General features: G+C 38.1%; 3 protein-coding genes across 3 annotated transcripts; 1 reads left to right on the top strand and 2 right to left on the bottom strand.

Annotated features, from left to right (window-relative positions):
• Positions 1-250: 250 nt before the first annotated feature.
• On the bottom strand, positions 251-1,228 carry LOC122037757 (50S ribosomal protein L12, chloroplastic-like). The gene has a single exon (XM_042597205.1). It carries the CDS (start codon positions 1,099-1,101, stop codon positions 532-534), a length of 570 nt encoding a protein of 189 aa, XP_042453139.1. The 5' UTR covers positions 1,102-1,228; the 3' UTR covers positions 251-531.
• A 409-nt stretch (positions 1,229-1,637) lies between these two features.
• LOC122004669 (SNF1-related protein kinase regulatory subunit gamma-1-like) lies at positions 1,638-19,276 on the bottom strand. Its single transcript, XM_042559522.1, has 7 exons — positions 19,111-19,276; positions 18,834-19,006; positions 18,675-18,764; positions 18,423-18,584; positions 2,408-2,490; positions 2,134-2,325; positions 1,638-2,020 (listed from the first exon to the last, which is right to left on the bottom strand). The coding sequence occupies exons 1-7, from the start codon at positions 19,274-19,276 to the stop codon at positions 1,642-1,644; spliced, it is 1,245 nt and encodes a 414-aa protein (XP_042415456.1). The 3' UTR covers positions 1,638-1,641.
• A 412-nt stretch (positions 19,277-19,688) lies between these two features.
• On the top strand, positions 19,689-24,379 carry LOC122037767 (E3 ubiquitin-protein ligase SINAT5-like). Its single transcript, XM_042597212.1, has 3 exons — positions 19,689-20,090; positions 22,916-23,302; positions 23,678-24,379. The coding sequence occupies exons 1-3, from the start codon at positions 19,896-19,898 to the stop codon at positions 24,038-24,040; spliced, it is 945 nt and encodes a 314-aa protein (XP_042453146.1). The 5' UTR covers positions 19,689-19,895; the 3' UTR covers positions 24,041-24,379.
• The last annotated feature ends 3,311 nt before the right edge of the window (positions 24,380-27,690 follow it).

The following is a 27,690-nucleotide window of genomic DNA, read 5'->3' on the forward strand; positions in this document are numbered from 1 at the left end:
CACATCAATATTATATCTCAAATTCTAAGAAATATTTATATTTGTGATTAAAATTTGACATTTCGACATATCTATGCACATTCATTGGAAGAACAATAACAAATGGTACAACAGAACAATATTTCCCACAAATATAAACAATAAATAGGAGGACGTAAAACAATAAGAGAATCACAAAGAAAGTAAGAATATTGGAGAAATATAAATCAGAATTTTGCAGAACTCCCAAGATAAATCAGAAAATGGAGACTGATCATCAAAGTAATTGGAAAATTGAGCAACTAGGTTGATACACCAGGTTTGACCATCTTTTTAGCTCTGGAAATTGTAGCCCGAGGAATCCATTTTAACACACGAATTCCGAAGGGATAAACATAAGAATTTGTGGCCAATAATTCACTGAGACAGAGTTCACGGATCGATAGCCGAAGCTAATTTAAATAAAAATTTGAACAAGGAAAAAGGAGGATCGGAAAAGCGTAAATTTGAAAATCTAACCATGAAACTTCTTTCGCTTTGATTCCTCCGAACTCATACGATCGAGACCTTTGCCCCAACCTCCTCGAGCTGCTTCTTGGCCTCTTCCGCCTCCTCCTTTGATGCGCCCTCCTTGAACTTCTTCGGAAGCCCCTCGATCAAGTCCTTGGCCTCCTTGAGGGGAAGGTTCGTCAGCGCCCGGACCACCTTGATGGTGGCGATCCTGGCGTTGCTTGGGACCTCCTCGATGACCACGTCGAACTCGGTCTTTTCCTCTACCGCCGCCTCTCCTCCGGCGGCCGCGTCAGTGGCGGCTCCGGGAGCAACGGCAACAGCGGCGGGCGCGAAGGCGGCGGCAGAGACGCCGAGACGGTCCTGGAGGTGGTCGACGAGGCTGCGGGCTTCCTCCAGTGTGAGGTTGGAGATGATGGTGCCGATCTCTTCGATCTTTGGAGAGACCGCAGCAGGCGAGCGGACGAAGGTGGCGCGGCGGCAGCCGCGACGGGGGAATGACTGGGCAGCGAACTTTAGGGCCTTGGAAGGGGATTCGGGCGAGGAGGAGGCGGTGGAAGGGGCGGAGTAGTAGGCAACGAGGGAGAGAGCGGAGGTGAGCGTGGCCGCCATCTTTGCTCCTCTGGCGATCGGGAGAGGGATGAGGATTGAAGAGGGAGCGGAAGGAGAAAAGGGATAAGGCAGCGACTGCAAATAGACAGCTGCGAGTGGTGAAATTAGACGAGCCGTCTCGTTTTTTTGGGGGGGGGGGGGGGATAACCTTCCGGTCCAATTGTTGTTCGGCTTAGTTTGGGTCGGATTTGATTAAATTGACCGGCTTGGCGGAATTGGGTCCAAAATAGACTTGCACGAAGACATTGTATATAATTGTATTTATATTATGATCCAATAAACTTGCAGAAGTCAAAATCTTTCCACGATATTTATGGAAAACAAATTAGAGTCCTGTATATTAAAGGATACATTGATTAAGATGCAAACTGCAAATACCAATATATATCGGAGACATACTTGCTGCTATAAGATCAGTGCTATCTGATGTGATGGTAAAAGCCGGATGCTGGAAGATAATCGATTGACTCAACACCTAGACAGCATTTCTATGGTGTGTTTGAGTAGCAAGAACTGAATCAAACCAATCTTTCTACCTGTTCAAGTTCGCCTGACCATCCCTCCGTCATCCACATAACTGCCTGTCTGGTATAGCACTGATTTGAAGAAGCCACCTCCATCAATTCTGGAATCCATGGATGGAGGGGAAAATGGAAGGAGAATGTCTTTCAGAGTCACCATACCCTCAAGCTCCCCAGAATCGCTAACCAAGAAACAAATTTCACTCAGAGAAACTAGCATCAATTCCATTGTCTTCTTGAGACTGTCATGCTTCCGAAGAACCACTGGATTGCTAGTTTTCGGAAGATTAGAATTCTCCAATCTAAGCAGACCAACTGAAGCAAGCTCTGTTTTTGTAGACAGATTGCTATCCTGTGCAGCTTTTCGAATCTTTGAGAATTCTTCGATTGTTAGTGTCCTGGAAATTTCATCCATTTTAGTTGTTTATGATTGTCACGCGCTCATGGACTTTTGACATGCCGAAGTAGAGATTATACACTGCTAGAATTTGTAAATAGAAGGAAAACTTACTTCCTCTTGCTGAATAGAGAATCATCCTTGACCAGGAGATAAATGTCAGAACGTTTCACAGAGCCTATTAGCAGTCCAGACCTTCGATCTACAATGGGTACGCCATTGATCTGCTTATCCCACAGTATGTGCAAGACATCCACTAAAGTTTGATCCGAGTAAATAGAAACCACTCCAGCAGAGTCTATCAACCTATAAGAACTTAGACAAGTTAATTCTAGACATTGTGACACGTTACTGATAAGACTTACACAGCATCGCATCCTTCACTAACCCATATTCTAGTAGAGATTTCTCAGCAACCTTATCGAACCACTCGAGTCCGTTTGACTGAAGAAGCAACTCTATTACTGCATGCTGAAATCGTTGGAAATTTATTGTAAATGAAAAATTAAATCTTGATTATTAAATCAAAATTGATAAATCTTGTTCATTCAGGTTTAAATATCCTTTGAATGGCTAAATTTCATTAATGATTTCTAAAGAGTGACATCTAATAAAGAGATAGTGTGTCTCTTTGGAAAGAATAGGATATACTTCATCCAATTTAAAATGAATGGATGATATCTAATTGAATCAAGAGGTTTTTATACCTTTTCATTTAGTATAAATAAAGTCTCACATTCTCATTTCAATCATTCAATTCCTTCCAAACAAAACAAGGATTGCATTCCATACTTGCATTGGAGAGCTCGAGAAGCTTCTTCGATTTGAAGGTCTTGCAATTTATATTGCTGTCATCGTAAGATAAAGTCGTATCTTGAGAGACGATTGTCATGTTCTGTAAGCACCTTGTATGGAACAAATTCATTTAAAGAGATAGAGTCTAACTCTAGTCTCGATTTCGCTAAAACGGTGGTATGTCGTCATTCTACCCACGCTCAGATTGCACCACTAGAAGATCCCAACAACTTTAAGACGAACTTTTCTAAGCAATCTTAATGGATTCATCATCGACAGCTCTTGTTCCACTGGCGCATGACGAGCAGCCAGAGAAGTTTACAGGTACGGATTTCAAGATGTGGTAGCAAAAGATGTTGTTTTACCTAACCATATTGAACCTTGTGAGGTTCTTACGTGAAGATGTCACCTCTATATCTTAAGACGAGATTGATAAAGGAAAGAGGGCGACATATGATGCATGGGGGCATAGTGACTTCTTATGTCGAAACTATATCTTCAATGGCTTGGATAACATGTTATACAACATGTACATTCCAATGAAAACTGCAAAGGAGTTATGGAAATCTCTCGAAAGGAAGTACAAAATAGAAGATGTCAGATTGAAGAAATTCATCGTCGGCAAATTCTTAGACTTCAAAATGATTTATTATAAAAATGTGACAACTCGAGTCCAAGAGTTGCAGTTGATCCTCCATGATTTGCATGCCGAGAGCATGCCAATGAATAAGTTCTTTCAAGTTACCGTGATAATTGAGAAACTTTCACCTTCGTTGTGGGAATTCAAAAATTATCTAAAGCACAAGCGAAAAGAAATGAGACTTGAGGATCTGATTGTAAGACTGTGGATTGAAGAAGATAATCACAAGCAATCAAAATCAATAAAAATACTTATATTTGCAAAGGCAAATTTGCTGGAACCAGGTAGGAAAAGAAAGTATCCCAGCAAAGGATAGAATCAAGGGAGGGCTAAGAAGTTCCAAGGAATATGCCACAACTGTAACAAACCAAATCACAAGGTTAAACACTGCCGACGTCCAAAGAAAGTCACTTAAGTGTATATAACTGAAGATAAGTCAGTGCCAATAGATATGTCAGAATTAGACCTGACTGTCATTGTATTCGAAGCCAACTTGGTGAACAATCCAAGGCAGTAGTGAGTCGATACTGGTGCCACATGACACATTTGCTCTGATAAGGCCCAGTTTTCAACTTATACCCTTATTAATGGGAGAAAACTAATTATGAGCAATTTTGTAACTTCCAATATTATTGGTCCTGGCAAGGTGGTACTAAAGATGACATCAGGAAAAGAAGTGACACTAATTGATGTGCTTCATGTTCCCGACATTCGGAAGAATTTAGTGTTAGGGTTGGTTCTTGTCAAAGCTGGATTCAGGCTAGTGTTTCAGTCAAATAAATATGTATTGATAAAAAATGTTAAATTTATAGGCAGAGGGTTCATGGAGAAAGGTCTATTCAAAATGAATGTAATGTCTATACACCGTGAATTCAATAGCAATAAAATTATAAATTCTTCTTATTTAATCGAGTGTTCTAATTTATGACATGTTAGACTTGGACATGTAAATTATAACACTTTGCGATGACTTATGAATTTAAATTTATTGCTAACATTTTATATTGATCCAACACATAAATGTGAAATATGCGTTGAAGCTAAAATAACAAAGTTGTCTTTCCATTCAATGAAAAGAAACATGACCCCTCTAGAATTAATTCACAGTGACATATATGACTTAAAATTTATGCAAACTAGAGGAGGCAAAACGTACTTTGTTACTTTTATTGATGTTTGCATTAGATACTGTTATGTGCATCTATTGAAAGACAAAGATGAAGCCTTAGAAGCATTAAAAAATTATAAGAATGAAGTTGATAATCAAATTGATCAACGAATTAAAAGAATTCGAAGTAATCAAGGAGGAGAATATGATGGTCCATTTGATGAATTTTGTGCAGAATATGGTATTATTCATCAAACGACAGCTCCTTACTCTCCTTAATCAAATGGGATTGCCGAGCGTAAGAACTGGACTCTTAAAAAAAATGATGAATGCTATGTTGATAACTTCGGGCTTACCCCAGAATTTATGAGAAGAGGGAAGCTATTTAATTGGCAAACTGTATTCTCAATAAAATCCCTCACAAAAGGAAAGATAAAACTCCTTATGAGTTATGGAAGGATCATAAGCCTTTTTATAAATATCTGAAAGTGTGGGGGTATTTAGCCAAGGTAGAAGTATCTAAGCCAAAGCAAACTAAAATAGGACCAAAGACAATTATTTTTATTGGATATGCCAATAATAGTAGTGCACAAGTGCACAAATCAATAGTCCTTGATGTACATATTGGAACAATAATTGAATCAAGGAATGCTATATTTTTTGAAGATATCTTTCCTTGCAAAGATAGGAAAGAGGAAAGTTCAAATAAAAAACTTATGAAACTGCAAGTAATCTTAGAAATAATGAGAAACTAAGACGCAACAGCAAGAGGGCCAACATAGTAACTTCATTTGGTTCTGATTTCATGACTTATATATTGAAAAATAAACCAAGGACAATAAGCAAAGCCATATTAAGTCCTGAGGCTCCCTTTTAGAAAGAAACCATCAATAATGAAATAAATTCCATCATGCAAAAACATACTTGGGAATTAGTAGATATTCCAGTTGGAATCAAACCTTTAGGATGTAAATGGATCCTAAAGAAGAAATATAAGGCTGATGGAACTATTGAAAAATACAAGACAAGACTAGTGGCAAAGGAATTCAAACAAAAGGAAAACATTGAATTCTTTGATACATATTCACCAGTAACAAGGATCACATCTATTCGAGTATTCATTGCTATTGCTGCAATACGTAACCTTGAGATACATCAAATGGATGTGAAAATAGTCTTTCTGAATAGTGAATTAGAAGAAGAAATATATATAGAGCAACCTGAAGGGTTTGTAGCTCCAAGATAAGAAAATAAAGTATGTAGACTCATGAAGTGGTTAGAACAAGCACTGAAATAGTGACATGAGAAATTTGACAGAACTATGATGTCAAATGGATTTAAAATAAACGAGTGCGATAAATGCATATATATCAAAGACACACCTAACTCGTTTGTCTATATATATCTATTTATATATAGACGATATGCTCATCATGGGTAGTAATCATGATATAATCATGACTACTAAGAAGATGCTAACAAAAACCTTTGATATGAAAGATATGAGTATAGCGGGCGTTATTGTTGGTGCGGTTAGCACTAATGGTCTAACTCAGGTTTTGATGAATGACAAATTAGGTTAAGTTAGGTTTGTCGTTGTCTAACACTCTGATCGAGTGTGCAGGCGAAGTCCAGATAGGTCGACGGGTTGATCGGATGCCTGGCACGAAGCCCAGCTAGGTCGACGGGCCGACTGGATAGCTGGCACGAAGTCCAAATGGGTCGAAGGGCTGACCGGACATTTGGCACGAAGTCCAGCTAGGTTGACGGGATGACCGGATAGCCGGTGCAAAGTTCAAACTGGTCGAAGGGCTGATCGAACGTCTAGCAAGTAAGTAAAGGTAAGTCACTGGAGGGGAGTGACTGTGAGGACGCGTTCCCAGGAAGGGAACTTAGGCGTCGATCCAACTTAGATCCATTTCGGAAATTTAAGTTGAGATCGTGACTAGATTTCAGTCTCGGAAAGACGGAATCTAAGTCATACTCTTTATGCTAAAATTATAAACTGTGCTAATACTTTATTTTGGAGGATATATATTATATATTTGCCTCGGACTAACTTTGTCTTTTAGGAGAAGGAGTTTCTGGAGAAAGGTGGTCCGGATGCCCAGAGGCAAGTTTTATCCCTAGCGCGTTGTCGACACGTGGAGCTCTCTGGTTGAGCCTGTTACGTCACACCAGGGCGCCCGGAAGTGATCCGGGCGCCCCGAGCATCCTATAAAAGAAGGGTCAAGGGTGGAGCTTCCATACACAACTCAGAACAAACGATCTGCTCACTTGTGCTCCTGCGACGCTGTGAATCTCCGACATCGCGCCATTCCTTTAGTTTCTTTTCTTGTCGGTATTATTCTGTTTTACTAATTAATTCCTGTACGTCAATTTTTGTAAACATTCTGCCGAATTATTAGTGATTGCCCAACGAAAGTACTCAACGAGTACGGGCCTTGGAGTAGGAGTCGACACAGGCTCCGAACCAAGTAAAAAGAACTTGTGTTAGCCTTGTTTCTTTTCGCTTATATTTTCCGTTGCGCTTAACTCTTTTCGAAAGTTTTTAAATCAATATTCACCCCCCCCTCTATCGAACGATCACGGTCCAATAAGTGGTATCAGAGCAGGTACCGCTCTGACTTGGTGCAACCACCAATCAGACAAGGGGGTGATCTGTTTTAAAAATTATTTTCCTTTCGTCTTTCAGTTTTTCGTATAAATTATTACCTTTTTGGAAATTTCTTTTCGTTGTAATTAAATTTGGTGCAACACCAATTTAGTTATTTTTTTCTTCCTGCACTACTAATCCAAGACCAAGTCTTGAAACCTCTCTTGTTTGTTTTCCTGTGTGCAAATTAAAATGTCGCAACTTGAGGGCTTCAGCACAGTGCGACCTCCCCTATTCAATGGGGATGATTTCCCGTACTGGAAGAAGCGAATGGAGGTGTATCTCAAGACGGACTTCGACTAGTGGCTTAGCATCACAAAAACCTATAAACCGCCAGTTGACAACTTCGAAAATCTGCTTGATCCAGAACAATGGACGTCAGACATAAAGAAGAAAGCGTCAACGGAGAACAAGGCGATCAACACGTTACAATGCGGATTGACAAGGGAAGAGCTGAACCGGGTCAGACCGTATCAGAACGCGAAAGAGCTATGGGATAAATTGATAGAGCTGCACGAAGGAACTAGCGACGCTAAGGTAACAAAAAGGGATTTGTTATTAAATAAAATAATTAATATAAAAATGCAGGAAGGAGAAACAGTGAGTCAGCTGCACGCGAGGATCAAGGATATCCTCAACGGGCTCCACGCGATAGGCCACCAGATGAAAAATAGAGATCTAATCAGGTATGCATTAAACGCGTTTCCACACAACAATTTGTGGGCATCTATCATAGATGCCTACAAAATTTCTAAGAATTTATCTAAACTATGAATTATTTTGTGAATTAGAGTTACACGAACAAACTAATGCTAGATCCGAGAAAGGTATAGCTTTGTTTGCAGGTTCCTCCAAGGAAAAGAAGAACAAACCTGAACCTGAAGAAGATTCTGACCAGAACTCCGAAGATGAAGAGCACCTGGTGAACCTGGTAAGGAAGATGTTCACCAGGAAGAAAAGGAGCTTTAGCAAGAAGGATCTTCAGAAGATCAACACTCCAACCGAATCGAGGAACGTGACGTGCTTCGGATGCAACAAAAAGGGACACTACAAGAATGAGTGTCCGAGATCGAAGAACGACAAAACGAAGCCAACTAAAAAGAAGGCCCTTAAAGCAATGTGGGACGACTTGTCTTCGAAAGAATCAAAGGACGAAGATCAGAAGAACCAAAGTTACCTCGCGCTGATGGGCCACGAAGTAGAGTCGGAGGACGAATCGGAAGACGGGTCCGAACCCGAATCGAGCCACGAGTTCGTACTCGTTTCTGAAGGTTCCGAAGAGGTATACTTTAATTTGAACAAAAAGTTTTTTAAAATTATTTCGTGTTTAAATAATAAATTAATAAAAACTGAAAAAGAAAATACATTACTCCTTGAGGAAAATCAAAACCTCAAGGAACAAATTGTAAATAATAATCCGACACAAGATCTAACACTTGAGGAGGAGAATCTATCACTAAAATCAGAAATTAATAATTTAAAAGAAATGTTAGAAAAATTTACAACAAGATCAAAAAACTTAGATCTAATTTTAAATAATCAAAAGGCATGTTATAACAAAACCGAACTTCGATATAAGTCAAACTCAAATAAAACTTTTAAATCATTAATAACCCAACACAAACCAACAAGTAAAGTCTGGGTTCCGAAAGCGTGTTTGATCACGCAAGTAGGACTTAACCAATACTATATACCTAAAGAAAAAATATATTATATAAATTCGAATAAACCAAATCAAAAACCAAAATACAAACCTAAACAAAAAAATTCAAAATCTAAATATTTTAAAACTCACCAAAACTCGACCTATCATCAAGTAAATTATAACTATAAAAGAAATAGACATAAACCCAAAACGAAAAATTAAATTAAATGTTAATAATTCAGGAGGAGGCTCCAGAATAGTTGGCACCTCCAAAACTAACATACCCGGAAGGGTAACTCAAACTAATCTACCCGACAGGGTACTTAGGATTAATTAGAAAAGGGTTCAAGTTTAACTTGAAAAATGGTACTGGTGAAGTTTTGGATGATAGTACGTTAGGGAAGCTTAGTCTATGCATGTTTAGGAAGATATGACTTCGACTTGGTGCATTTGGCTAAGTGGAACTGACCGAAGCTACCATTTATGGATCCTAACTAGTTAGACCAAGGTTTTGTACTAAGTCCAGTGGATAGGACTATTTGGAAAACCCCGAAGGCATGGTTACTCTAATGATGTCCAAGTGACTCACCATAGCCCAGAAGTTTATCTAGAGAACGCCTATCTGTTGAACCCAAAGTTAAACCTGAATCTAACACAAGTTAAACCAAACCCTAAAATTAAACCTAATTCATCTCACAAAATTATAAGATTCCCTGATTGAAAACATAAGTCGGGTGAGATGACTAAGAACTCAAGTAAAATTAAATTTAAATTAAAATAAATTAATTTAAATTAAAATATTTTAATTTAAATTAAAATAAATTAATTTAAATTAAAATAAATTAATTTAAATTAAAATAAATTAATTTAAATGAAAATTAAACTTAAATTTTTTAACTTAAAAATTTATTTTAAAATTTTAACTTATTTTTTTTTAAAAAAAATTATTTTAAAATTAACTTAAATTTCTTTTAACTTAAAAATTTAAATTAAAAATTAAACTTAATTTTTTAACTTAAAAATTTATTTTAAAAATTAACTTAAATTTTTATAATTTTTTTTAATTTAAAAATTTATTTATTAACTTAAATTTTTTTAACTTAAAATTTATTTTAATTTATGTGTGTGTGAAAATTAACTCACACTCTTATATAAAATGATCAACCTTAAAAATGATTTTAAAAGAATAAAATTAGACTAACTTTAACTCCTACCTATTGTAGGAAACCAGGTGGATTTTGGACAGTGGTTGCTCCAAGCATATGACTAAAGATTACACCAAGTTCACCCAACTTACCTACAAGAGTCTAGGAACAGTTATCTTTGGAAACATTGGCAAACTCAAGGTAATCGATATAGGTAACATTGAATTAAAAATAGATTTCATCATTACGAATGTTTTACTTGTTGAAAATTTCAAGTATAATCTCCTAATTAAGTATCAGTCAATTGTGTGATACTAGATATAAGGTTAGGTTTTTATTTACAGAATGCTTAATTAAACACCTAGACAACCCTAACATAAGCCTAAAAGGGTTTAGAAAAGACAACATCTATGCAATCAACTTAACCACTTCTTCAATTAAGTGTTACTTAACACAAAAAGAAGAAACCTGGTTATGACATAGAAGAATGTCACACATAAATTTCATAAATATAAGCAGACTAAATGAATTAGTTAGAGCACTACCAAAATTACCTAACTTAAATTCAACCATATGTAATACTTGTCAACAAGGTAAACAAACAAAATCTACCCACAAACCAACTAATCAATCACAAACCAACTCAATATTAGAACTTTTACACTTAGACCTATTTGACTCCCATGGAGTCAAATCAATAAATGGAAGCTTATATTGTCTAGTAATAATAGATGACTATTTTAGGTTCACTTGGGTCAAATTCTTAAAAAATAAAGATGAAACATTTGAAATATTTACAAATTTTTGTAAACAAATTGAGAATGAAAAAGATATTAAAATTAAAAGAATTAGAAGCGACAATGAGGGAGAATTTAAAAATCACAATTTTAGTAAATTTTGTCTTGAAAACGGATATCATCACGAATTTTCGTGTCCGAAAACCCCCCAGCAAAATGGAATTGTAGAAAGAAAAAATAGAACCCTACTTGAAGCTTCCAAAACTATGCTAAATGAGTATAATCTACCTAAGTATTTTTGGGCAGAAGCCGTTAGTACAACCTGCTATGTGCAAAATAGAACAACACTAAATAAAACACACAATAAAACCCTTTTTGAAATTTACTATAATAAACAACCCAATATAAGATATTTTAGAGTATTTGGGTGCCCAGTCTTCATCCTAAACACAAGAGAACATTTAGGAAAATTCACTTCTAAAGTAGAAAATGAAATTTTTGTAGGCTACTCCCTAAATAGTAGGGGCTACAGAATTTATAATAAGGTTACCTTAAGAATTGAAGAGACTACCAATGTGAAATTTGAAGAATCCAAACAAAACCTAGAACAAACTCAACTACAACCAATTGAATTTGTTCAAGAAAACAATAATTCTGAAGGAACCAACCAACCCCTAAGTCATGAAGAAGAAGTGTTAGGACCTTGACGTCCGCTAGAGGGGGGTGAATAGCGTCTCACCCAAAACTTTACTTCCTATAATGTTAGTGCACAGTGAAATACAAAAACAAACTAACAAATACGAAAGTTAACCTAAAACAAGAAAGAAGAAGACAACAAACCAAACACAAACCCTAACACAAGGTGTTTACGTGGTTCGGAGATAACTTGCTCCTACTCCACGACGTGTCCGTAAGGTGGACGATCCCTCAATCCGTCGATGGATTAGTCCCCGGCAAATTTCGGCTAGCTCAACCTCCTTGTGGGTGGAGAAACCTCACCACAACTCCAACCAAGATCACTTGGACACAAGAGATCCTTGAGCACTTTGGTGACTACTAATTAGGCTTTAACCAAGTCTAATTTCGTCACCTTGGCCGGCCATCTCACTCCTTCTGTTCGCTGCCAGTCGACTGCCCCAGTCGACTGGACCAGTCGACTGCCCCAGTCGACTGGACCAGTCGACTGCTAAAACATGCAGTCGATTGCTACAGTACTGCTACAGTAACGCTACAGTGCTGCTACAGTAAACCCTAATTCTAGTATTTTACTCCGAGTACAATCTCTCAGCACTCGTCCCTGCCCGACCAACCTAGACCTAGCCTTCTAGCCTCCTCCATCAGCCTTGCGTCCCTCGGATGTCTCCCCATCCTTCACGTCTTGCCTTCTGGAGCTTCCATCGGCCTTGTCATTGTTATCGGGTCTTCCTTTGCCAAGAGATCGCGCCTCCGGGACTTCATCCATTGCCAAGTCACACTTGGACTTACGTTGCCAAGACTACATGCTTGGATTTACACCGCCAAGACTCATCCTTGGACTTTCCTCCTTTGCCAAGATCACACTTGGACTTACGTTGCCAAGACTACATGCTTGGTCTTACACCGCCAAGACTCACCCTTGGACTTTCCTTGTTGTACCTGTATCCTGCACACTCACAATGCATATCAAATACAACAATAAACCTAACTTAAACCTTTGCACAAACATCAAAACTTAGGGCACCTAGATTGCTCCAACAAGAAGAACAACCTCAAGAGAGTCAACCTCCTAGAACTATAAGAGTCAACCCTAATCATCCAACTGATCAAATAATTGGTGACCCAGACCTCAGGGTTCAAACTATGTCATTTTTTAGAAATCTAAGTCAAATATCTTTAATCTAAAAAATTGAACCCAAAATCATAGCTGAATCCCTACTTGACCCAGATTGAGTCATAGCTATGCAAGAAGAACTAGCTCAATTTGAGTGTAATGAAGTTTGTGACTTAGTATCACCACCCAAAAACAAAATGGGTATTTAGAAACAAATTAAGTGAAACTGGGGAAATTACTAGAAATTAAGCCAGGCTAGTTGCTAAAGGGTTTAGTCAAGTAGAAGGACTTGACTATGATGAAACTTATGCCCCGGTAGCCATATTAGAGTCCATTAGAATGTTACTTAGTTATGCAGTCCACAAATAGTTCAGATTATATCATATGGACGTTAAATCTGCTTTCCTAAATGGACTAATAAAAGAAGAAGTCTACGTAGGACAACCACCTGGGTTTGAAAATCTAGAACATCCTGACTATGTCTATAAATTTAAAAAAGCTTTATATGGACTTAAGCAAGCACCTAGGGCGTGGTATGAAAGACTAACTTCGTACCTAATCTCTAAAGGGTTCAATCAAGATCAAATTGACCCAACCTTATTCGTTAAGTTAATAAAAGAAGATATTTTTATAGCCCAAATCTACGTAGATGATATAATCTTTAGTTCAACAAATTCATAATTTTTAGATGAATTTACAAGCCTAATGGAACACGAGTTTGAAATGAGTCTAGTAGGTAAATTAACCTATTTTTTAGGATTACAAATCAAACAAACGAATGAAGGAAATTACATTTATCAGCAAAAATATACTAAGGAGTTACTTAAGAAATTTTGAATGAAAAATACTAAAGAGATAAAAATACCCATGGCAGTGAACACAATCTTAGATGATGACCCAATGGAAAATCAGTTGATTTAAAATATTATAGAAGTGTCATAGGCAGCCTACTATACTTAACTACAAGTCGACCAGATATTTTATTTGCAGTTAGTATGCGTGCTAGATACCAAACCTGTGCTAAAGAATCTCATTTGACTCAAGTTAAAAGAATCTTTAGATACCTTAAAGGAACAACAAATGTAGGAATTTGGTATCCCAGGACCAACAACTTTGAATTAATAGGATACTCTGACTCAGATTATGCCGGGTGCAAGTTAGACCGCAAAAGCACAAGTGGTGGATGTCAACTACTAGGTCCATCATTTGTCAGCTGGTTTAGTAGAAAGCAACACTGTGTTGCCTTATCTACAACTGAGTCAGAATATATAACTATAGGAGAGTGTGTTGCACAACTACTATGGATGATGCACACCCTAAAAGATTTTAACTTAAACCTTACAAATATAAAAGTTTTAATTGACAACATTAGCTCAATAAATTTAAAAAAAAATCCTGTGCATCATTCAAGAACCAAACACATTGAAATTATGCACCACTTTATTAGGGATCATGTTACTAAAGGTGACATTGAACTCAAATACATTGAGTCCAAGTCAAATTTAGCTGACATTTTCACCAAACCACTCCCTGAGAGTGAATTTAGCAATCTACGTAGAAAACTAGGAATGTTCCTAATAGATTAGGAATTTTAAAATTGTCTTAAAAAAGTGGTTATTTTCAAATTCTAAAGTAAAGTACTTTTATGTTTTCAAAATTTCCTATTTTTAGAATTTTAAAACAGTTTTAGCCTTAGAGTAGAAAATTTTCCTAGAAATCATGTACCCCTAGGGTTAGTATTTGAGCATCTCATCAACTCCCTAGGACTCCCTTGCTTGTGATTGTCAAACATAGAAAGGGATGAGATGCATAGGCAAATTACCTAGACTTAAGATGTTTATTTCAATACATCGACATAAGTCTGGGTGTTAAATACAAAATAGATATTGATCAAGTTAAGTTATTCAGTTTAGTCAAACACTAACTGATTACAATGCACTTAACTTGACTAACCAAGTGAAAGCTGCTATCTTCTGATAGTTAGTAAGTACCTAATTGGTTAGACAGTTGTTTTAAATGTCAGGTTTAGGGGGAGGATTAAATCAACTTATTTTCATACTTAGTACCAAAATTATTTTCTCCGCTTTAAAAGTAATGTCTTTTCTTAATTTTTTTTAAAATATGATCTTTGGAAATCTAATTTGATAAAATCTATTTTTTTGAAAATAGATTTTAAATTGGATTTTATAAACTAAGGTTTTGAAAATAGAATCTTTTGCAAACTTAGATATAAAAAATAAATTTTAATTAGTTTTGAAAAAATAGATTTTTCAAACTTAGTTTTGAAATTTTGATTTTGAAAACTTATGTTTGAAAAGTGTTTCAAAGTTGAAATTTATTTTGAAAATTTAAAACTTGATCTTGAAATTTGAAACTTATACACTTATGTTTTGAAAGTTTGAAATTTTAAAACTTGGTTAAACTTTAAACTTATACTTGAAAAATTAGCTTTTATATTGCAAAAATTATCTTTTGAAAATTAATCAATACTAAGTTATGTTGCTAAATTAGCTATCTTTCAAAACTCAGTTAGTTTACAAAGTTAAGAAATAAAAATTAAATTAACTATGTTTTAAAATTTAAACTCCCCCAAGTCAACTTGACCTTATTTCGTGCAATGTTTACATTGGATGTATTTTTTTATTTGCATTTCTTTCTATGTTCATGTTTGATGAATGTCAAAGGGGGAGGGATAGGTGATTAAGTTAGTGCAACAAAAATATCAAATTTAAAATCTAACTTAAAAAATCCTATAAATGTTTGTTTTTACTTGCATATTTTTTCACTAACTTAACCAGATTGTCATTCCATTAAGAAGGGGGAGATTGTTGGTGCGGTTAGCACTAACGGTCTAACTCAAGTTTTGATGAATGCCAAATTAGGTTAAGTTAAGTTTGTCGTTGTCTAACACTCTGATCGAGTGTGCAGGCGAAGTCCAGACAGGTCGACGGGTTGATCGGATGTCTGGCACGAAGCCCAGCTAGCTCGACGGGCCGACTGGATAGCTGGCACGAAGTCCAAATGGGTCGAAGGGCTGACCGGACATTTGGCACGAAGTCCAGCTAGGTTGACGGGATGACCAGATAGCTGGTGCGAAGTTCAAACTGGTCGAAGGACTGACCGAACGTCTGACAAGTAAGTAAAGGTAAGTCACTGGAGAGGAGTGACTGTGAGGACGCGTTCCCGGGAAGGGAACTTAGGCGTCGATCCAACTTAGATCCATTTCGGAAATTTAAGTCGAGATCGTGACTAGATTTCGGTCTCGGAAAGACGGAATCTAAGTCATACTCTTTATGTTAAAATTATAAACTGTGCTAATACTTTATCTTGCAGGATATATATTATATATTTGCCTCGGACTAACTTTGTCTTTTAGGAGAAGGAGTTTCTGGAGAAAGGTGGTCCGGACGCCCGGAGGCAAGTTTTATCCCTAGCGCGTCGTCGACACGTGGAGCTCTCTGGTTGAGCTTGTTACGTCACACCAGGGCGCCCGGAAGGGATCCGGGCACCCCGAGCATCCTATAAAAGAAGGGTCAAGGGTGGAGCTTCCATACACAACTCAGAACAAACGATCTGCTCACTTGTGCTCTTACGACACTGCGAATCTTCGACATCACGCCATTCCTTTAGTTTCTTTTCTTGTCGGTATTATTCTATTCTACTAATTAATTCCTATACGTCAATTTTTGTAAACATTCTTCCGAATTATTAGTGATTGCCCAACGAAAGTACTCAACGAGTACAAGCCTTGGAGTAGGAGTCGACACAGGCTCCGAACCAAGTAAAAAGAACTTGTGTTAGCCTTGTTTCTTTTCGCTTATATTTTCTGCTACGCTTAACTCTTTTCGAAAGTTCACAGTCTTATTATATTAAGATAGTACTAAGGAAATTTAATGTAGATGATTTTTTCCCTGTAAAAACACTGATGGACTTAAGCTTGCACTTAGCTAAGAACCACGGTGAACCTGTATCCCAATTGGAATATTCGAGAATAATTGACTATTTGATATATATCATTAATTGCACACGTTCGAATATTGCCTATACGATCAACAAATTAAGTAGATTTATAAGTAATCCAAATGATGACCATTGGAAGACATTAATAAGAGTTCTTAAATATTTAAGATATACTTTAGAGTATGGATTACATTATACAAGATATCAATTGATACTAGAAGGCTATTATGATGCAAATTAGATATTTGATACAAAAGACTCTAAATCCACTAGTGAATATGTTTACCATTTGTGGTGGAGCAGTGTCATGGAAATCCACAAAACAAACTTGCATAACTCGATCAACTATGGAATCTGAGTTTATAGCCTTAGATAAAGCCGCAAAAGAAGCAAAATGGCTTCGTAACCTTTTAGAAGATATCCCATGTTGGGAAAAATCAGTGCCTGCCATGATGATATATTGTGATAATCAATCGGTAATTGCAAGGGTACAAAATAGCTTGTATAATGGTAAGTTACAACATATTCATCGACTACACAATACCATTAGGCAGTTAATCTCTAATAGAGTTATCTCGGTCGATTATGTCAAATTAAAAGATAACTTGGTGGATTCATTTACAAAAGATTTGAATATAGATCAAATATACTACACATCAAGAAGAATGAGATTAAAAATCTACAAACAAGAACATTCATAGTGGTAATCTAACCTTGTTGATTAGAGATCCCAATATCTTGGTTCAATGGGACAACGAAATTATAAAATTCGTGTAAGCACTTGGACTAGTTCCCCTCTCATTCATAGGATGGAAAAATGTTACTTACGATATGTAGTGAGGTTAAGTTATAAACTTTTAATGACTCCTATACTTGAAAAAGTAGAGTATGGTAGGATACTCTTTATAGGAGATCACCTATATAAGTATGAAGACGGGCCGCTTCAATGAAATACTTATCAATCCAAGATGTTGTTCATGGTCAAAACGGACAAAACAGTGAGAGCTATAAAGAAATGAGAGAAGTTATTGTGTAGGTACCATTGTTTTGGTTTACACGAATAGTTGAGTAGTTCAAGACATTATGTTCACTAAACAGCCTAGTAAATTCGATGGTACTCTACTACAGAAGGTTCAAAGCCCCAAGCTATCTCTCTTGATGCAATAATTTTTTGATTGAACTCTCCTTAGGTGATAACATGCAAGCATTAATTTTTATTTATGTGGGGGATTGCTGGAAATTTAATGTAAATGAAAAATTAAATCTTTATCGTTGGATCAAGATTGACAAATCTTATTCATTCAACTTGAAAGGTTTAAGTGCCCTTTGGATAACTAAATCTCATTCATTGATTTCTAAAGGATGATATCTAATGAAGATGTAGTGTGTCTCTTAGGAAATGATGCGATCTACATCATCCAATTTAAAATGGATGGATGAGATCTAATTGAAATAAGAGGTAGTTCTTATACCTCTTCATTTAGTATAAATAAGGTTCCCTCATATCCTCATTTAAATCACTCAATTCCTTTCAAGTAAAGCAAGCATTGTATTCCATATTTGTATTGGAGAGTTCGAGATACTTCTTTGATTTAGAGGTTATGTAATTTGCAATGCTGCTATGCAAGATAAAGTCGTATCTTGGGAGACAATTGCTGTATTCTGTGAACACCGCATGCGAGGTAAATTTGTCTTAAAGAGGTAGAGTCTAACTCTAACCTCAATCGACTTCACTAAAATGATGATATACTATCATTTTGCCCGCTCAGATTGCACCACTTAAAAAAATCCCAACCGAAATTACGTAGACATCTTGGTTTTACAACAATGGCGTCTCTATATCTCTGAAGCAAATGAATCTTCTGGAATTTGATTAAAAAAAAAAGGAGTAAATCCATTTTACTTACCTGAGATATAAACCCTGATACAGTGCACTTAGACTGATCGACGACTGGTATGACATTTAATCTGTGATGTTTTGAGAACAACAATAGTGCATGAAAGAGTGTGTCGACCTCATAGGCGGGGAAGAAGGGTTCCCATAAAAATGACTTGGCCAGTTCTGCAATCTGCAAGGGGAGACCAAGACTCCGAGCTTTAGCAAGAAACAATGCTAGTCGTCAATAATTATTCTTGGATTGGATAGAAAGAAAAAGAACCTTAGTTTGTCCAATATGAGAATTCTGTTTTAGCACATCAAGAAATCCATGGTTGCTTCCCTTTGATTCAATTTCTACTTTGTCGATTTCCTGGTAAAGTATATATACCTATTTAATTTAGTAAACAAATTCTACACTGCAGGTTTACAATCAGATCACCTTAAGAGACCATAGCAGCAGGCTAGAGAACTCAATCAAACCAATGTCCTTGTCCATGGGATTTCTGGTGGAGAGTGCGTCCCCGGTATCCACAATAGGAGCTCCAAACACATTATTTTCGTACATCAACCTGATCGCATGCTCCACGCAGTCATCGAATCTGACTTCCAAAACTGTAAGAACAACATAATATTTGTATGTTCGTCGAGCCATTTTTTCCCTTTCGTCTAAGTTCTCTAACATGGCATTATGGCAATATAATGAATTAGGCAAGCACCTGGCACTGAAGCATGTACGCTGGGGATGGCAGATATGGGAATGTGATTGAGGAAAGATTGTAGCGAAGAGCTCGAAGCTACTGTCTGTTCATCCTTTCTTCTCGATCTTGGCGCTAAGGGTTCTGTCTCTCCGGCCGCCGCCACGCCACCGCTGGAAGACTTCATGTCGAGCTATCTCATCGCTTCTGTGACCGGGTGCATTAGTATGCGCGCAGGTGGAAGGATGCCAGCATGCGACACGCTTCCGCCGCACACGTGTGAATAAGTCGTATGGTATGGAACGTCATTTCCGATCCAGTCAAATCCTGTTTGTTATTAATTATTGGCGTTTTTAGGATAAAAATATAACGAAGACTTGACGAGTGCTCGACATTTTTTTAGAAAATTCGAGAGGCAAAAAGCAAATTACAGCAAAGTTTGGGAGTGAGATAAATTTTTTTCCAACTGCGGTTAGGAATTGACGCTAGTCCACGATACTAGGTCGAAATGTGTCGGGCCCCATCCTGGTTTCCAATCACGCGTCTGGTATAAAAGAGGTGCCCTGGTCACGTTATAGGTTTTGTTCCGAGAATAAAACGGTGATCCAAACACCACAAGGTAACGCTGACCACCAGAGAGTTGGAAAAGGGGCGGTCGCCCTGTCTTTCTCTCGCCTCCGTTCCTCTCTGGCTCGATCGCTCCTGTTTCTCTGGCTTCGGCTTCTTCGGTTGCCCTTGCCGAGAAGAAGAGGGGAGAGGGAGGGAGGAGGGAGGGAGGGGCCCGAATCCCCTCGCCGTCGAGTGCAATGGAGTCGGATAGCGTGGAATGCGTCTCGTCGATCGACGGAATGGACGAGGATGAGACCTCCCCTCCCCACCCCGCTTCGTCAAAGATCCACGCCGGCGCCGCTACCCCCGCTGGGATTCCCGCTGCCACCAGCGTCCACGAGCTCCTCGAGTGCCCTGTCTGTACAAACTCCATGTATCCCCCAATCCACCAGGTCGATTCTTGCCCTTTATTAGGTATAGTTTATCGGCGATGACCCGCTTTTTAGGTTTTTTCTTCGTTTATATTTGGTTTTTTGTTTATGTTTTTGTGCTCTATTTTGTTGGCATAACTAGGGTAAAGATAGCGGCCTTCTATGCTCTTTTTTTTTTTTTTTCGGGGGTGGCTGCTAGAAAAACTAATTATATGTTGGAATTGGTTGGTCAATTATGAGCCGATGGTAATAAGTAGTTGCTGCGTGGTTGTAAGATTTCATTGCCCAGTTTCGGTTCTCTTTGCTCCAGAACTATGCTTCTTTATTCGTAACTGACTTCTAATTCTTTATGGTCTTTCGTTTATGTACAAATCACACATCATGATTTTGATTGGTTGCTTGGATTTCAAATGATAAGAAATTATGATTTAGACTTTTTATTGATAGCTAGTCTGGCCTTGGCCTTTAGACTTGGAGAAGTTCAAACAATATCAAAACAAACAATCCACGTGACATAGCCTAATATCATGATTCCTCTATTCCTTTACAATTCTAAATTTACTTAAAGATCAAATAAGGCATAATGATACTTTGTTTTTTGTAAATTAATCCATTATTTCTTGTTGCGTGGATAGTTTAGCTGGAATCCCAATATTCAATTTTCAGTAATGGCATGCATATTTCTTTCTTTATTTTTTTTCATAGATTGCACAGTATCTATTACTTGATTTTTTTTTAAAAAAAAATTATTTGTAAAGATATCTTAATTCATAGTTTCTGGGCCCAATGGAGGTATCTACCATGTTGCAATTATGACCGTTCTTGTTATAATAATAAGAGATAACTTTGTGTAACATTATGTTGCTTTTCCAATTCATTGAGGCTTAATAATTTCAAAAAAAGGATCTTCATCTACAAAAAGGTATCTACCATGTTGCTCTTTGCCAAAAAGCAAAAAAAGGAGCATCAATAATTTCAGTTCAATAGAATTGACTACATTTTTATTTGTTTGCTCAACAAAACATTACTCAGAATGCAAATACACAGATCTTCATCTACAAAAAAAATTTTTTAAAAAAAACTTATTTTAAAATTCTTTTGAAACAAAAGCAGTTCTTTAGTGCTATCAGTAGGCATCAATAACCTAACCATTTTCCTGGGTGCTGGCAAGCTGATGCCTAAGAGTGAGTTTCAGAGTTCCCTAAGGTTGAGTTTCCTTGGAGAAATCACAACTTGGAGATGAGGGAAGAAAGGTAAGAGTAGAAAATGAAGAAAAGAGAAAAAAAAATTAAGTTGTTTCCTTGAAGGGGAAATCAGGCAAGCAAGTAAAAAAGATAAAAATGTCTCTATCTTCCTTGAAACATTTCTCTCCAGTGAACCACCAGACACAGTCACCGACTCTCTTGGGACTGCTAGATTTCCTTCGTCTCTATGCTCTGGAGCTATGCCTTGGGTGTGTGAGAGCTCTATCCCCATGCCTTAGACCTTATCTATCATGTGCAGGATCTCCTCCATATCCTGCTCCATGTGCAAGGGCTTGGAGAGGCTGCTTCAAAAATACAAAAGATGGAAGTAAAGAGTTGGAAGGTTGCAACATTTATGATTCTCCTCCCTATTTGAGTAGAGCCAAATCAAAGGAAAGATATCTCTGTCCTCCCTTCTTCCTTTCCTCTAGCAATGAAGTTACTTTTCCCTTTTCTTTTCTTTACTTTCTTTGCTCTCCTCTCTTTTCCTCTCAAATGAAACACTGCCAAAGATGGGGTTGTAGTGTTTTCCTGTTGTTTCTTTCCCTTGCATCACTTTCCTAAACCAATTTTCCATTGACAATCATGGCTTACAATAGGAAAGTTGCTTTCTCAAAGGAATTTTTTAAATTATTAAAAAAATTGATGTAGCATTTCAGAAATGAGGTATAGTGAGCACTAACATTCTTTATAAAATAATTAAATTTCTATTCATACATAATAACATCAAAAATATAAGATGGTAATCAACATGGTCTTAAAAGAATAAATCATATCATTAATTTGTTAATTATTTTAATAATTAAAGAGATTAAAACATTTAGTCACTAAAAATATATTAAAATTAATTAAATAATTATATTAAAACTAACAACATTAAAAGATTTAGTCACTCATATTGACAACTATTTTTCAGAATACTTTTTTATAATTAATAATATTTTTACAGTAATTAAATAAGTATATTACTGTAGGCAATTAATAGACCTAGAATCACCATATCATATAAGACTAATAACCATTTGAGCAATAAGATAATATTTTACTAGTTATTGACAAGTATAGGATTATAGGGTAAAACTTTTCTTTTTGGAGCATAGCGAGTAGAGAATTCAGTTGGAGCAAACATCTCATAATGCATGCAATCTGTGGTGCATCATTCATGCTCCGAAATCTAACAAATTCTCATCTTTGGATATTACATCTTGTGACACAGGAAAAGATTACAAGTCAGAGTGAAAGTAAGTCACATATCTCTAGTTGAACAGTCCATTAGCTTCAACAATCTTAGATATGAGAATATACACCCAATTTATATGCATATAGTTTATGAACAATCAACTTCTACTACTTAGGGGAACCTACATAGCATTATGGTAATTGTTTTTTTAATGGTAATTTTTGTTGGTAGTTATTTTTATTTCTGACCAATTGACGGGTTTGGAGATCCAAATACATTAGCTCTTATTGTAACCTTAATATGTTTTGAGTAAAGTTTACTTGCTAATTCAGTATTCTTATTTTTTCCATGAGCATGCACTTGGTTCTTTGTGTTCACACTAAAATTGTTTCTCCAGTCTCAAGATCAGTTTACTTTTTCAGTGTCAAAATGGGCATACAATTTGTTCCACATGCAAAGCAAGGGTGCACAACCGATGCCCTACTTGTCGACAGGAGCTTGGAGACATTAGGTGTTTAGCATTGGAAAAAGTAGCTGAGTCACTTGAGCTTCCTTGCAAATATAATTCACTTGGTTGCCCAGAGATCTTTCCATACTACAGCAAACTGAAGCATGAAGCCCAGTGCAGCTATAGGCCTTACAATTGCCCGTATGCTGGATCTGAATGCGCAGTTGTGGGGGATATCCCTTTTCTAGTTACACATTTAAGAGATGACCACAAGGTAGACATGCACAGTGGTTGCACATTTAATCATCGATATGTCAAATCTAACCCTAGAGAGGTTGAAAATGCTACATGGATGCTGACTGTAAGCTTACTCACTCCTGTGCTACTAAATAGACTGCATGTTTTTTTAGTGTTTTTTGTGATTCTAAAAGTCTGTTTAAATTAATCCAACTGACTAACTGAGTAAATATGAAATGTGGTGCTTATACACTCCAATGTTATGCTACAAGTTAATTCACTCTTTTGGAACAAAATATTACAGTTGCCAACATGACAATTGAAGAATGTTATTTCCGGTTGTCCTAAACGATATAAGAGTTGTCATTTCAGTCTTTTAAGATGAATAGATTAATTATGGGGGAAATTATTGGGTTTTACCTAAGTTGTTTCATAGTTATTTGTCACATTTATGGGTCTCTTTGCTAAACTTTCATAATTTTTTTTTGTCCTTGTTCAGGTATTTAATTGTTTTGGTCATTACTTCTGCTTGCACTTTGAAGCCTTCCAGCTGGGAATGGCTCCTGTGTATATGGCATTTCTGCGTTTCATGGGAGATGAGAATGAAGCGCGAAATTTCAGCTATAGCGTTGAGGTTGGGGCCAATGGAAGGAAGCTAATATGGGAAGGTACACCTCGAAGTATTCGTGATAGTCACCGCAAAGTCCGGGACAGTCATGACGGTCTTATCATTCAGAGAAACATGGCTCTCTTCTTTTCTGGTGGTGATAGGAAAGAACTGAAACTGAGGGTCACTGGTCGGATATGGAAGGAGCAACAGAACAATGATGCCGGAGTTTGCATGCCAAGCGTCTGCAGCTGACTTTGAGCTGATTCGATCTATTCTGGATACTATCATACCTCATGATGGAAGTCTTTCCTAAAATTCTTTCGACCTAGTGTAGTTGAACTTCTAACTGTGTTTTTAAGGATCAAGTGTCATCTAAGATGTATTTGAAGAGTCAAGTTAATTTGCCAAGCATGTCAAATTTTGCCATGTGTTGGAAAAAGTGGCCACAGTTGAAAGTCAAATTATGTTATCCAGGAGATCAACGTGAATTTAAAGAAGAAATTGTAAAACACGGATGAACGAAACTCATTGACCTAAACTTTGTGATATTCTTTTATTGCATTGCTGAGTTGCCATGTCTAGTTGCTTGCATATGCTTGATGCCCCTTTTCCTGTTTTTCAAAAGGTTAACTAATCACAAGTAGCTTTGTGATATGCTTGATGCCCCTTAATGAAGATAAGTGAGTGACCTATTTGATCGATGATGTTAGTTGTTAGGTTAATAGTTCATTGTTTTCTATTTTTATTTTTTATTTTCTATTTCCTTTTTGTTGTTGAGGAAAATCAATCATCGTCTATGTAAAAGAAATTAGCATACAACAATGCCAAAAAGACAAGTATTCTGATGTATCTTTGAGACTTGTTCATATCCTACAGATTGCTTTAAAGTGCAATTATATTAAAACTCGATTTCTGCTTGAATGCATCTCTGCTGGATTACAACTTTTTTCTTTTTGTTTAGTTGCCCTAAGTTAAAGTTTTATCTATTAGATTACCCAAATATTTTCTTGGAGAAAGCTCTCTGATAATTGCTTAATTATTGTATGCCATTCTAATCCTTTCTATCTGTTTGCTTTTTCTAACTTGCAGTTGCATTTAAATTGTACGACTTAAGCTGCACTGGCTGATATGATTTGCAGCTGAAGGAGACTGGGTTAGCTATTCTCGGTGAATCAGGTCTGTTTCTTTCACGCGAACTTGTTGAAACAATTGTTAAGGTAAGATCCAGAGCTCATAGTATGACTTGTTCACAACTAATAGCCTCTTTTGTGGTTGCAGATTTTTCGAGTTAAAGTCTAATTTTTTGTTTACTGTCATTTCAAGGCTTTCGTTTTAGGCAGATTCAATTGGTGATAGGAAGATAGAGCCAGATGAATGGAAGGATTCTGTCAAACAAAATCCATCCTTGTTCAAGAATATGAATCTTCCATATTTAATATTGATACGGTGCATATTTTGTGGGGTCGATAGGATGATGTGATTGAAAGTCAAGGTCATAGGAGGGTCAGGAATCAAGCTGACCTGTAAGGCGGGAAGGTCAGAAGTCAAGCCAGCGTGGCTGGTCAACAGGCCAGCTGACAGGGAAGTCAGCAAGGTCAGAAATCAAGCCAGCGTGGCTGGTTAGCAGTCCAGCTGACAGGGAAATCAGGAAGGTCAGAAGTCAAGCCAGCGTGGCTGGTCAACAATCCAGCTGACAGGAAAGTAGATGCAGGTCGGGAGTCAGACCCAGCGTGCAGGTCGGGACATGCATGCCCTGGATAACAATAATCAGATGTGGGTCGGCGGACAAACCCAGCGTGTAGGTCGGAACGCTCATGCCATGGATAAAAGCAGACACATGTGGGTCGGCGGACAGACTCAGCGTGCAGGTCGGAACGCTCATGCCATGGATAACAGCAGACACATGTGGATCGGCGGACAGACCCAGCGTGTAGGTTGGAACGCTCATGCCATGGATAAAAGCAGACACATGTGGGTCGGCGGACAGACCCAGCGTGCAGGTCGGAACGCTCATGCCATGGATAACAGCAGACAGATGTGGGTCGGCGGACCAACCCAGCGTACAGGTCGGGACGTTCATACCATAGATGATAGCGGACAGACGCAAGTCGGGGAGCCGACCCAGCGTGCAGGTCGGGACATGCATGCCCTGGATAACAATAATCAGATGTGGGTCGGCGGACAGACCCAGCGTGCAGGTCGGAACGCTCATGCTATGGATAAAAGCGGACACATGTGGGTCGGCGGACAGACCCAGCATGCAGGTCGGAACGCTCATGCCATGGATAAAAGCAGACACATGTGGGTCGGCGGACAGACCCAGTGTGCAGGTCGGAACGCTCATGCCATGAATAGCAATAAGCAGATGCGGGTCGGGAATTAGACTCAACGTGCAGGTCGGAACGTACATGCCCTGGATAGTAATAAGCAGATGCGGGTCGGGAATTAGACCCAGCGTGCGGGTCGGAACACACATGCCTTGGATAGCAATAAACAGAGGCGGGTCGGGAATCAGCAGGTCGTCGAGATGTACATGCTTCGAATGATGCAGACGAAGGTGGGTCAGGAGGCCACACACTACATGACAAATAGGTCTGCAAGGAATCGTAACCACCTGTCAGAGAACAATCATCACATGTCAGGGAATATTCTAACGGTGGGAGGCTCATACTCCTCTTGGTTCCTCCGCCAGCCTATGAGAGAAAGCCACGTGTCGACCACTGCCAGACAGAGCCGGACATCCGACATTCCTTGACATTCGCCATGTTCCAGAAGCCTCAATTGCAGTATAAAAAGGGATGCTTTGTCCCTTATGCAGGTACGCTCACTCGTCATTTCTTACAAGTCTTTTACTTTTCATGCTTTCTCTGTGATTTCTGGGGAAAAAGTACCTGACTTGAGCATCGGAGGGCCTGACCCGGGGACTTTTTCCCTAGTTTTGGTCTTTAACGACTGGTGGACTCGTTTGAGTGTGTGCAGATCAATAGCGTCATCATCCTGATCATTTCTCTCCGTAGAACCGCCCGTGTGAACCTGTCCAGGGGGTACCTCGCTGATTCAGCAGCTCAACGACTCTCCGTCAACTTTTAGCACAACAAGGCCCGCCTTTATCCGATTCAGCTTCCGAACGGGATCAAATTTGGCGTCGTCTGTGGGAACACAACAACCTGTTCCGGAACGTGACGATGGAGGAGTCTGGCCGCATTCACGTCACTATGACCGCTGGAGAGTACAAGCTCTTCAAGGAGGCAAAAAGGTTGGCAACCTCTGAGAGACAGACAACTGTCTCACGACCGCGACAAGCCCCTGCTGAAGCTTCCAAGGAGCCCCTCCCTGTTTCAAATCGGTGTTCCAAAAGAAAGCAGCCTGAGGTATTTCCTCAACATCCTTATCGTGAGCCTGGTATAGGATATTATCAACCAGAGCTCCAAGCACAAAGCCTTAAGAAGGAGCAGCCTCAAGCATCTATGGCTGAGGGTTCACAGCCGCGGGATTCGAAGAAAAGAAAGGCCCTTGTCATACCTGAGGTGTTCCTCGAGGATCCGGACGAGAAAATACCTTTCTCGGCCAGGATTCTAAATGAAAGACTGCCCAAAGGTTATAGGGCCCCGTCGATCGGAGAATATGACGGGAGCAAGGATCCGGAAGAGCACTTGCGAAAATTCAAAAACGCAGCCCTGCTGCACCAATATAGCGATGCTGTTAAATGCAGAGTTTTCCTGAATACTTTATCTGGTTCAGCCTTAAAATGGTTCGATGGGTTACCTCAAGGGTCCATCACCTATTTTTTGGACTTCAAAACGGCTTTTCTGCGCCGATTTGCTAGCAGTAAGAAATATTAGAAGACAGATCATTGTCTTTTCGCTCTAAAGCAGGGGTCGACTGAGCCCCTGAGAAGTTAT

Source organism: Zingiber officinale, chromosome 1A, assembly GCF_018446385.1.
Source record: "Zingiber officinale cultivar Zhangliang chromosome 1A, Zo_v1.1, whole genome shotgun sequence".
Classification (NCBI taxonomy): Eukaryota; Viridiplantae; Streptophyta; class Magnoliopsida; order Zingiberales; family Zingiberaceae; genus Zingiber; species Zingiber officinale.